At 30.9% G+C, this 13,489-nt stretch overlaps 1 protein-coding gene across 1 annotated transcript in view; it reads right to left on the reverse strand.

The window, feature by feature from the left end:
• LOC123701685 overlaps positions 1-13,489 on the reverse strand; it is a 95,069-nt gene that overhangs the window by 46,387 nt on the left and 35,193 nt on the right. The window contains exons 2-3 of the mRNA XM_045649187.1: positions 5,695-6,565; positions 3,204-3,390 (exon numbers count right to left, since the gene is read on the reverse strand). Of these exons, the coding sequence (XP_045505143.1) occupies positions 3,204-3,390; positions 5,695-6,517 (1,010 nt within the window). The 5' untranslated portion in view covers positions 6,518-6,565. The remainder of the gene's footprint in view (positions 1-3,203; positions 3,391-5,694; positions 6,566-13,489) is intronic.

Consider the following 13,489-nt stretch of genomic DNA (forward strand, 5'->3'; position numbering starts at 1 on the left):
AGTATAAACAATGTCACTTTCTCTGTCCCTATGTCCCTTTGTATGCTTAAAAATCTTTCAAACTACGCAACGGATTTTGATGCGGTTTTTTTAATAGATATAGTGATTCAAGAGGAAGGTTTTAGTATATAATTTATTATGGACAAAGCCGCGGGCGGTAAGCTAGTATTTGATAAAATATTACAAACGTATTGATTGTAATTGTAAACAGTTAGAAGAACAGCTAAAAAAGAAACTCATTCATCTCATGATATTGTAAAACAACTAAAATTAATTTAATATAATTATATTAAATGCCATGTTAATACCTCAATGGTTAATACACAATTTATTTTACGAACGTTAATGAATACAAGTAAATAAAACATATAATACCAGGTAATACGAAACATTAAAATTATTTATCATTTTACTTATGACATGACAAATAACAGAATATTCAATAATCAAAACATTTTATGTAATAAAGGATGAAAGGGTTCGTTTGAATCCAATTTAACATTGTTACATGAGAAAGGTATCGTTATTTGCTTCATACATAACTGAACAAATAATAATAATCATTACCTACATGATAAATTTGTTAGAATATAAGTAAAAGTATATTATATTATAATATATTTAATAAGACTTACCAAATATTTATCACAATATACAGATATACAGATACATATTTATTTTCTTGTTTTGATATTTGCACAAAAATGATTATATACATCCCGCGCTTTATTTAAATTTGGAATTGGAACATTGTTAGCTTTTATTTTTTAATGCCATTTATTTTCGGCCAGTTCGAAGATTCGAAATACAATAAGGGAAAAAAAAGAAAAAAATATATCTAATCAAATACCGGTATCGAAAAATAAAAAGACGAAGTAAAAATAAATCAGGTCAGTCATAACATTTTCCTTTGTGACTCCTATTTGTTGGTTTATCATATTTTAAGCAAACACAATTAATTAATATTTCACATATTTTCATATACAACCATCTATTAGATTCCACATGAAGCTAAGTCGATAAACATACTCATAAAATATATTATTATACGAAAATGGGTAGTTTTTCTAGAAAAATCTTTTTATGTAACAATATTTTTTCAGACGTGGTGATTGAACCGCTGTCCACTGTCTGCCGCATTAGGGTCAATCTTATTGCCAATCTGTTATTGTTGATTGAAAACATCTTAAAAAACTTGTCATATATTATAATAGTTACCTAATTCATAAAAATAAACATATAAAAAATAAACATATGCGTAATAGACAAGAGTAATTTTTATAATGAATAAATATTTATTTTCAGAAAATGGGTCCTCCAAAAAGCTTTGTGTATAGGTATCTATATTGTGAAGCGTATCAATCTTAGAGTATATATACTATCTATAGAGTGCGAACAACCAAGTGGGAACAGTAGGCACAGGTGGGAACAACACGACGCTCCCGCCGCGAGCGCTCGCAGTCGTGGTTGAGTGCTCACGAAGTGCGTTGCTCTGGATTTTTTTTATATTTACGAATAAACATGGTGAAATGTGCAGTTCTATCTTGCAAAAACGATAATAGAAAATACACAAAATTGAAATCCACTATCACATTTCATCAGTAAGTCGATTGTTATACTTATTTTTATGAAAATAAATCTAGCATCGCGGGGGTGAAGGGTAGGTGGGAGGCGGACACGCGCAGGCTCGCTCGCGCGCCTCACTGCCGTCACGTGATCGTAGTGATGTGACCTGACCAACGCTGTACTCGATATAAAGTTTACTAGAAGAACTATATTTTAACAAATTATTTATTTAACTTTAAAATTAAAACTCTTTTAAAAATGTATTATAAATAAATTTGTGGTGTGTTTTGTATGATACACTTTCTAATATTATGAATGCGAATGTATTATAGTGTAAATGTAAAGTATGTAATGTTACGATATATTTTCTGAACCGCTAAATTGATTTTGAAGATTTTGATAGTAGAATGGATAAAATTAAATAAAAAAATTATTAATATTATTTATTATATTATCATTTTAAATTATTGATTATTCCTTAATATTTTTTACCATTTTTAAAACATTATTATTATTGTTTGATTTATTATTAAAGAAATAGCACTAAACCCGATCTTTTATTTTATTAACTTTATTATTTAAAAAGTACTCACGTTTTTCTGATATTCCAATTAAACATATTTTTTTAAAGTACTTATAATTAATACAAGAAAATTTCTTATATAATATTTAATATTCAAATGGAATAAACAAACTTTATTCAGTTGGTAAACAAATAAAAAAATTACATATTTATACTTTATTCATATATTTTTCCTTTAATAACTTATTGAACATAAAATTTACTTATGATACATATTTATTTACATAAATTATCGATAGTTCAACACGCAATTGATACCTACCCATCCCTATTTGTCACACACACATCTATATAGTATCTATAGCTCATCTGCCTACGATCCGCATTAGGCAATTTGTGCAATACACTCGCTCTATACTATTGTAATATATACTCTAAGGTATCAATATATTCATGTAATCCATTTCAAACTTAACGTACCTATTATGTGTGCATAAATATATTTAAAAAAAATTAAATTAAAAGAAATGAAGAATGTTAAAGCCTTCTCTATCAAGGCACAGATTAAATACTAGATCAAGGTACGGCTTAGCTATAATAGCCGAAAATATTTATCTTTTATTGATATCAGTTTCAGCCAATTTATCGTCATTTAGTTATGCGTTTGTTTTCAACAGCATTTTCTATTCAACGTGTAATTTTCCTGCACACATAATTTCGTTAAGTTTTGTTATTATTTTTTACTTGTTTCCCCTATTTTATTTGTATCTATGAATCTATCTATTATTGTATTTACGAGTGCTTTACTTTATTGAAGAGTCATTTTCTTGTATATACACGTATCTAACATTAGGGTCAGCTTTATCTAACATCACGCATTTGTTAAGAAATCGACTACAATGTAGGTCAGTCGTACTATAATGTCTTAAGACTTAAAACAGTATTATTACCAGTGTGGAAAAAGGACAGCGCTATATATATGTCGTGGCCATATCGTAGATTTGCTCATTTCATGAAATGGCCAACATATTTGATCAGATCGTTAAATCGTCAACGTTTCACGATTTGGTCATTGACATTTGGCCAGATCGTATAAAATATAGGTTAGGTTTACCTGCTATTAGTAGAATTGACAGACGTGTTAGACCGACTCCGTCGATTGCAAATGGAGTCGCCACAGTTCACGACGCCCCCTTTGGTCGTGATGGAAAAGGTCCGCAACCGATACAGGTCGTCGGAGAGACGAGGGTTATATGGCTTCTCTGGCAGCGAACACACGCGCGGTCTTGAGTGTTCTACTACTGTGAACAAGAAGATAGATTAAGTATTGTAATGACGTTTATTATATTGAGTATATGTATTAAAGTTAAGGAATTAACTTTAAAGCAAAAACAATAGTTAATGCATAAGGCCATAAAAATACATATTATAATCGTGGTACAAGTCCCTAGATTCTACGAGTTTGTTCAACATTTTTGAAAATGTACTTATTTGATGAACAATCACGTACTTATTCAACGTAAAATATGGCTTGGAGTTAAGATACAATATGTTAATTTTATAAGTACAATCTTGCTACCTTGGTATATTTATAAAATTAAAAAAGTACATTTAAAACAGAGTCGTTAAGTCGTTTTTTCTATAATACAATGTATTATTGTCCCTCATGTATTTAGGGAAAATTATAACTTTATATACTGTTTATTTTTAGATCCGAGTATTCCGTTTAAATAAAGTGTTATTTTTAAATCAATTTTTAATCTATTACAAACAAGGTTCAGAAAATTGAAAGCTTAACTAGCATAACCTAATTAATAGTCAACTAATAGCTTCTATTATAACCCGGATAACATAAGAGGTAGTCTCTTCAGAAGAGCACAAAAGCAGCGAAGTACGTATTTTAAAAATTCATAATATGGTCGGGTTTTTTTCCTTTATAACGTAATCCTCTTATAGTGGGTTGTATGCTGATCTAATGGGCGATAGGCCGTGGAAAAATGCAACCTTATTTTATGGCTTCGAAGACTAATGGAAAGGGTATTGAACTCGCAAGAGTTGAGAATTAGAGTTATAGGTCAGTTTGAATTAGGTTTAATAAATACATACATTATTAAGATAAATATAAATAGGGAGTAAAGGGAGGAAGTATAGGAAGACAACTGTATTAATAATACTTTTGCACACAAAACTATTAAAGAAAAAAGGAAGACAATCCAATTATAACATTATTAAAGACGAAAATAATGTTTATAAAATGTTTAGCATGAAATATCCGTGTTTCCGAATTTATTAGGAACGGTATTTTTTAAGATAATCTAAATGTGTACAAATTAATACAAATACAAAGGTTCTAAGAACAACATTAGAGGTATATTGCCAAAGGGAAATACTGCCTACACGTTTCAATGTACTCACTACTCATTCATTATCCGACCACGAAATAATAAGAACAAAAGAATAATAATATCCTTTGAAAAATGTATATTATGTTTTGCCAAAATCTATAATATTATGTAAAACTATCAACGCACAGCCCAAACCACTGGACGTATCGGGCTGAAATTTGGCATGCAGGTAGATGTCATAACGTAGGCGTCCCCTAAGAAAGGATTTTAGAAAATTCATCCCCTAAAGGGGTAGAATAGGGATGAAAACTTATACCATGAAAATTTATCTTTTCCACGCAAGCGAAGCTGCGGGCAACAGCTAGTACTTATTAAAATTTCAGTAACTTATAGAAAAAAATGACTCCATCCTCAACATCAATATTTGTAGTGAATTTTGTAGCATCTTTATTTAAATTATAAGTAAACTTGATTCGCTTGTTTTAGATTGGCATTGACAATCGAATTATAGGATGGATGTTTGCCAGAGAAGAAAATGCTATTAACCTTATTTTAAATTCAATAATTTAGTTGTGTTCATGAGATGTACGTAGGTTAAATACAAAATATTTTTTATTAGTGGCAATCTTAAAGTATGTTGTTGAACAGTTTTCGCTTAACTAAAACTGTATTTCTGTAAAAACAATGCAAACAGCATGGTGTTATTTAAAAAAAAAAAAATCTTTTAGGAAGAAAGAATCACCTGACAGGTAATAACTTAGAATTATACCATAATCTTTACGACTACAATACCCAATCAAAAGCTCTTCCAAAAAACGCCATAGATCCAGCATTAAAATTTAATAACCACGTAAAATCCGGCACACGACCCAATAACGACCACGTCATATTAATTTACAGGCGAAACTTAAAACTGAGTACGAAAATTAATTATTTCATACCTTTTACAACAGAAATTCTGTTACAACGTAAAATGTTAGAACAGATGTCAACACCGACGATTATTACAAAGGAAAATTATGTTTACACCTTGTACAAATTTTCCTTATTAAATTTGATATAATGAAAATTCTACCAATTATTATGGGCGCGTAATGAGCTTTTCTGGGGCGTAATTTAATACTTTAAGCATATTTATTATACGAGTCTTATCATTTTGATTGTGGTTACCGTTACGTCATACTTTAAATGATGTTCATAGACGAGGAAATCTATATTAAACCACTAAAATTCTAAATGTACTTCAATCGATAAACTTACCGGGTAACTCCAGGAAATTGGATGTTCGCCGTTGTCGACCGCGCATAGTGTTTTGGAAGTTCAGAGGGCCGATATCTTCGACTGAATCACAATTTGACACAGTCGATTCTCTTGAACCTCGTCTACTCGCTAAATATGCTAAGCCTCCTTTCATAGAACCTCTTCTCATAGGCGAGCATGGTCGGCTTATACTGGTCGACCGGGTTTGGGGCGTATCATCAGTTAAATCAGTCAAGTCTGATGTTGATTTGCGGCAAGCTCTCGATGAAGTAGTAGTTGCTTCATCGTCAGCGTCGTGCACAATAGCTGAAGGCGTTCCTGGCATCGCGTCTGTTGAATCATCAGTGTGGCTCGATATAATACTTGGTGACGTCACCAGCCGAGGCGAACTAACTGTGGAAGTGGAACTGTATAGCTTCCTCGTTCGGTTCGGGGAGACATATCCAGGGTTCGTGTGAATGTGCACTGGTGGAGGTTTGGGCGACCTGGACTTTTCGCGGCGATGGTGTTTTAGTGAGGTTGTGTAGTGGAGGCCTTGGGCTCGGTCGAAGTTGCAAGGACTGGAGCGTTCTGAGGGAGATTTTTGTTGGTTGAAATTGAAATGCCGAGGGCTCATGGGACTTCTGTGGCCGTGCGCGAGTGGGCTTTTCGGTGGCGCATGCTTGTCGTAACTGCAACCGGATTGGGGTGTGTAATACCCAGAGGAAGAGGTGCTGGAAGTTATCGAGGGGCTCTTTTGTGGGAATATGAAATGCCGTGGACTTTTGGGTGTGAGTGGCTTGGGAGAGAGCGGTGGGTAACCGCTCGGGCTATTTAATGCCATCTTTAGTTCACCTTTAGCGCCTCGGTTGAAGAATCATTTCCCGTTTACCTGTAACAAATAAACATATATGTAACTGGTGTAATTATTATAATAAAGAAGTGATTTTTATAATATTGCTTTAATTATTAGATTTATTAGGTTAAGTCGATTTCGAGCATCGATTGTGGATGCATACGCATCATGTTGCATCTTCTACCACAAGTTGACAATATTTCTTCTATTTTCAATTTTCCTTTCCGTCTCATAGACGGTATTGTAGGTACAAAATACTTCAAATATTGTAGCCGATCGTAATGAATTCATCCCAGTGAATAGCCAATCAAAATTCAATATTCTAACAATCAAATATTTGTCAATGGTTCAATAACAATTCACTCAAGTTTTTTTTTATTCAAGTTCATACAGAAAGGCAAAAATATATTTAAATTAACACAAAAAAAGATCTATCAAATGATATCAAACGAATTTCACAAAATCGTACATACCTACTTAGTTATTTTAATAGGTACTAGGTACATAGATATTTTATTATAATATTATGTGACAATATATTATATTTATATTGTATATATTGAAAAATTCTTTCAGTGTTAGATAGCCCATTTATCGAAAAAGGCTTTAGGCTATATATACGTACATATTATCTCGCTAAGACCAACACGAGCGGAGCAATGCGGGTGAAACCGCGCGGCACAGCTAGTACGTAAATATAAAAACACTTGTCATGATAAATAGCTTAATTTATACAACACTAGTTGCTCCGCACAGTTTCACCCCCGTGGCTCCACTCCTGTTGATCGTAGCATGATGATATATTATAGCCTTCCTCAATAAACGAGCTATCTAACACCGAAATATTTTTTTAAAATCGGACCATTAGTTCCCGACATTAGCGCGTTCAAACAAACAAATGCTTTATAATATTAGTATAGCTATGAACCGAACAATGTCTTTAATATCATAGTTACTCAACACGATCTCAAGCATGCTTAAGTTACATTGAACACAAGTAATTCTAAGTACGTACCTAAATTATTCATGTTCAGTTTAATTAATTTCAAATCTTGGTATAAATGCTTGAAATGTTAGAGATATGTTTTAAGTTTGTGAAAATTTATTCTCATACTAGCGGTCCGCCCCGGCTTCGCCCGTGGTATATATTCACGTTTTCTCTACATAAGAACCATCCTCGTACTTCAAGGAATATAATAAAAAAAGAATTAAAGAAATCGGTTCAGCTGTTCTAAAGTTATGCGCTTACCAACACATTTTGGGATTCATTTTTATATTATAGATGTATTCCTATTTTTATATTAAACCTTTAAATCAGGTGGCATTTCAATAAAAATTGAATAGATTATATTTAGTTTATTAATAGTTAAGTTTATTTTTTTTATTGATCATACTATATCTAAAAAAAACCTTCATAACCTTTTAGAGCGAGGTCGATGTGAGATGAAAAATAAAAAATACTACACCTCATGTTTAACTGCATTATGAAAAAGAAAACTCTTTCTACAATAAAAAGCTGCCTTTTTGTAGAAAAAGCTTTCTCAATCAGCTAATACTTAGTAGGTAGGTACTTTAATTCAAGTATAAAAAAAAACAACGGAAAAAAAACATCGAAGTAAAATATGAGCAGATTTTCTACCACGCTCATAAATCAAAAGTATTTATTTAGGCCGGTTGCAGAGCTTGACTGACCATCAGTGCGTACGTCAGTCGCGCTTGTCATATGTATGGAAATTCATAAAACCGTTCATAGCTAGACCGACCATACGCACGCGTATTGTCATGCGCATTAGTGTCATAGTCATACAATTGTTGATGCGTATCGTCAGGACCGACGGTACGCACTGACGGTCGGTCAAGCTCTGCGTCTGCAACCAGCCTTAAATGAACGGGCTAAAATTTAAATTATTATAACGTGACAGCAAACCCAGCGAAGTTTACCTACGTATTTTATCAGCCCCTAACTTTCCATTATATTTCTGAAATTGAATTTTCGTTATTTATAAGGCGTGGTGCGAAATTTTGAATCAAGACGTTATTGTGTGTTGAGGAAAGTTTTATTAATTTTCGTTTAAATAGGTTTGAAGCTTAATTTTCATTGAAATAACGAAGTATTTTCGAGGTTTATGTATAGTTAGTCTAAAATAGGTTTAACAATATACATAGCTCACTACTTATAAATACAATATATTTAAACTATTTTAGATTACCTACCTATACATAATCGATATGTTATTTTTGTACACAATAGTTTAAAATTTTGACTCTTAAACTATTAAACCTAAACACTTCATACTTTTATAAATTTTTGCTATTACCTCAATTTACTAATATAGTACATAGTTTTTCAATACATCCCATATACCATGCAGATTACAGGTATAATATATAAAGGCAAATTATAAACCTGTGTTATAAACTTACTCTATGTTACGTAAATAAACTTCATACTGCAAAAAAACATCAGTAAATATAATCAATCCTAGTATTTTCTAGTGTTTGATTTTACGCGAGTATTATACATTTAGAAATTAAAGACTTTTTAACGGATTTTAAACGCGATTTATTCATTATATTATTTTCCCGACGTTTCGAACACTTTACAGCGAGCGTGGTCACGGGGTGGATAAGACAGTGGTCTAAATAATCTAATGTAATTTCTAAATAATCAATCCTATCTTTGATCATCCAACCCAAATGTAGGAGTAAGATTGTTAGGAACAATAAATCTAAAAGCAATTAAAAGTACAATTTGACTTTAACAATAAATTAACCCACAACATATTCATCATCAATCAAAAATTTGAATTAGTATCAAGTCGAAATTATAAAGGACTTCGCAAAGGGTTCATGTAATTTATTTCAAAGGGTCTGGAGTCAGGACATCAAAGTAATTGACCTCCATTCAAATGCCAATTTGAGGTTAAAATTTGGGCAAAAATGAAACAAGCTTTTTAACAAAATACATATTCAATATTCATATTTCATTGTCACGTACAATTTTTGTGTGAAACAGATTTTTAACGAATGGACATGTTGTATGTATGTATTTATACGTTAGTCTTTTGTTGTAGGTATTTAGAATCAAAATAATTCGGGCTTACTAACATTTTTTTGATTTTATATGCTTGTTTTATAAACAAATTATATAATGTATTTAATAATAATTGTTATAAATCATAATATTTTTACGTTAATTTTTACTCCGTGTTTATTTTAATTTTTCCTTTAAGTATCTATAAGTATCTTCCTTTATTACTTACTAGTGGTCCGCCCCGGCTTCGCCCGTGGTACTTATTTCGCAATAAAAAGTAGCCTATGTCCTTTCTCGGGTATCAAAATATCTCCATACCAAATTTCATGCAAATTGGTTCAGTAGTTTAGGCGTGATTGAGTAACAGACAGACAGAGTTACTTTCGCATTTATAATATTAGTATGGATATTGTAAAAGCAACGGAATTCAAAATGAGAAAGTCTATTTACTTACGCGCTTTACTAAAACAGGGTCTTCTAATTTAATTTTTCTCCTATTATGTTATATTATTCAGGTCTAATATTATACTTATTTATTAGGCAAGAAAGTCTATGTACAATAAATTTACATTAATAAACACAGCGATCGATCTTTCCTTGAAAACAAATCTTTCTCAAAACCAGCATTCTTGACTTTGATGAATGACTTTATTGCCCGAAGTTAATTCCTTTCTACATAATATTATTATGCTAGCAAACAAGAGTATTGTGTGTTTAATTCTAAACCATAATCGTATGTATACAAATTCTATTTAAATCGTATATTAGGATTGAATATTATGATGAAAAAATACTCATAAGTATTTCGATCAACTTGAAACATATGAAAATGTAACAACTTTATTAAAATTTTTACACTTTTAGGTACCTACCTAACATCGTTTTGTTCAGTAATTTTTTAGTTCAGTAAACGATCAATACAGTTTGTATTCAATTTGGTTTTGCTAGTGCATATTATTATGATACGCACAAATAAATTTCATATCTTTAAAAAATACTACAAACTTATTTCATAAAATATTATGCTCGTGAAAGAAATTCGAATAGAAATGCATTAAGAAAATTATATTCAGCCACTCCATTTGAAACAAACTTACAACAAAAACCTTTTAGATCATTACACAAATTGCGTCTAAGACAATTTCGACTCACGATTGGTGGATTGCGTGAAAAAGTACCTATCATTATATTATATTATTTTAGCACTTTTGTTAACCGACTGTGAAATAGAAGGTTCTCGAAGTGGTCTCTTGATGTGAATTTTTTTGTTATAGGTGGCAAAAAAGCTGGTACCTGAATCTAAGCGCTACCATCGCCCAGGAACATTTTGCAGATGCTTTAAACTAAGCACGGACGTAGGATCACGAAAAAAAAAATGCGTGTACCGATCTAAGTGTCCGTGAAACTTCGTTGGCAAGATTCAAAGATTTCAAAATTGTCACCTTACTCTATGACGTGATGGTAGTGCCGTGACCGTGAAATTTAACCATCAACGAGCCTATAGAAGTTTCACACCTTATTACAATTACAAACGTGTTTTAGATTATACGTAGGAGAAAAGGTATTTGAGATTTAATGCAATTTTAGTAAATTATTTCTACTATTTTGTTTTCCTTTAATAAATGATGAATTTAAGAATAAAAATGTATTGTGTTTGAAAAGTTGGGTATCTAGCTTATTAAGTATTGAGTTTTTAATCGAAAGCAGGCTAATGATAAGAACTAGACTAAATTGTAAATTATTTAACAGCCATATTACTTATCGATAATGTCTATTTTATTTATAAACTAAAGCTTTGACAAAAGCTTTTTCTTAATATAAAAGTACAACCTACTCAAGTTTTATTCCTGGGCACTGCTAATAAGGATTTATTTTATACAAAATGCTTTTAAATATTTCATCTTTGTTTTTGCTAACGCCCTCCATGAGGCTATCTTTTCCTATCTTTAGATAATGTTATCGATTTTGCTCTAATATAGAACACATGTGTATAAGCTGATAAAATTCCTGTGAATTATGAATGAATGATGTGAAAACTACCGTCAAGTCATTGTACTATATTATTTTTATAATATGATAATTCTGTAATGTACTTAGATTATATATCGCAGTATTTGGAACTTATTACATGTTTATGACTTGATAAAAATGAGATAATAATATGAAACTGATGTATATTATGTGACGTGCTTATTGTTCATGATTCACAATGCCTAGAGTTGCCTTGTGTAGAATTTTAGGAATTTGTTGACCCTCTTTTTAGGATTTTTTTTATAATTTGTGTCGTTATAAATTATTGCGTAGTAATAAAGTTTTTACTACAAAGTTTTGTTTATAAATATGTAAGTACAAATTCATTTTTTTTTTAATAAAACGTATTATTTTGTAAAGAAAATCCCATTTATTTTTTAATTTTCGAATATCTATATAGTACCTAACTGTAATACAAATCGATCCAAAACTTTTACCATTCTCTCCCAATTTCTAAACACTTCGTAATTTGGTGATTTCTATGTAACTAATTTATTGCCTTATTCGTACGTCAGTACACTGGAGACAAAGGGCCAGAGGACTGACGAGCCAATTATATCAAATGTGAACGTTTTCTATCGTAACAAAATTACTTCGGAATTGAATTATGTAGTACTGAGGACTCTTAGATTATGATCTCCGATCATTGAATTTATGCGAATAGAAATTCGAATTGAATCCAATCAATGGACATCATATTCTGCGAAATCTAAATAGTCTTTGTAGAGGAATATGACAGCTTCAATATTTCTATTCTATTGGAATTCGGGCTTGTTTACTTGTGTTGGTGTATTTTGAAATAAATTTATGAATTATATTTAAATTAAGTTTAGTGCAGACGTATAACAACATATTTCAGGTCAAAGACTTAATCACTTTTTTAACTGACTGCATCAAAAAAGGATATAATTGTAGCACAGAAAGTATAATAGTATATTGTAGTAGCTATGGGAATTTACGTGGCAGTCTTTGTAATTTTAAGCATCTTGAAGGATTTGAGCACGTGACGTGGACGTGGTTGATTTCCACGTCTACCTTAAGATAGTGAAAATGATAATAAATAAATTATTTTTAAAGCAAAAATAAAATAAACCAACTATGTGACCATAAATGAAACAAATTCAGCTATTATAATTATTATGTAAGTACACCTTTTCTGTACACTAGATTATTAACTCGTACGCGAAACGTTAATAAATGTGTTTATTTATTTAACGCTAAAGATTCATTCATAATTACTTTCAAGTTAGTGAGTTGTAGCGATAACAATCTAGCGGCATGTTCGAAATTCATTTTCATTTATTCGCGTTTATAATATTAGTATATTATTCTACTAATATTATAAACTCGAAAGATTGAATGTTTATTTGTTACTCCTATTGTCCTTTTTTGTCAAAGGAATTTCCCAGGGGAATGAAATGTTTCACTGCGGTAAAACTATATCCAAATACAAAAATTATACAAAAAAATCTTATTCTTGAAGTAATGACAAATAGTCACAAATAAAGAAACACACTTTTGGTATTGACACGGCAATGTTATTGACCCGTGTGACGTAAACACTTGTAAAGTTACGTCATGAAAAGTTTTGTCTGTTTGGATCCCTTTGTTTAGATATATAGGTCAATGACCCTTTCATGCCACAAGTGTGAATTACATCCTTGGGAATTGAGAACTAAAAATTGTACCTACCTATACAGATTATAATTTTATTTGCAATTTAGGATATAATGTTAAGTAAGTACATATCTTTATATTATCATAGACAATGGTTATATAGTTTTGTGGTTTAAATAATTTATTTTAATTTTCTTACCATTTCCTATGTAAAGTAAAGTAAAGTAAAAAAGTAAAAAATATTTATTCAAAAACCAAGCATACAATCTCGTTGAACT

The sequence above is a fragment of the Colias croceus genome, chromosome 22, assembly GCF_905220415.1.
Source record: "Colias croceus chromosome 22, ilColCroc2.1".
Lineage (NCBI taxonomy): Eukaryota > Metazoa > Arthropoda > Insecta > Lepidoptera > Pieridae > Colias > Colias croceus.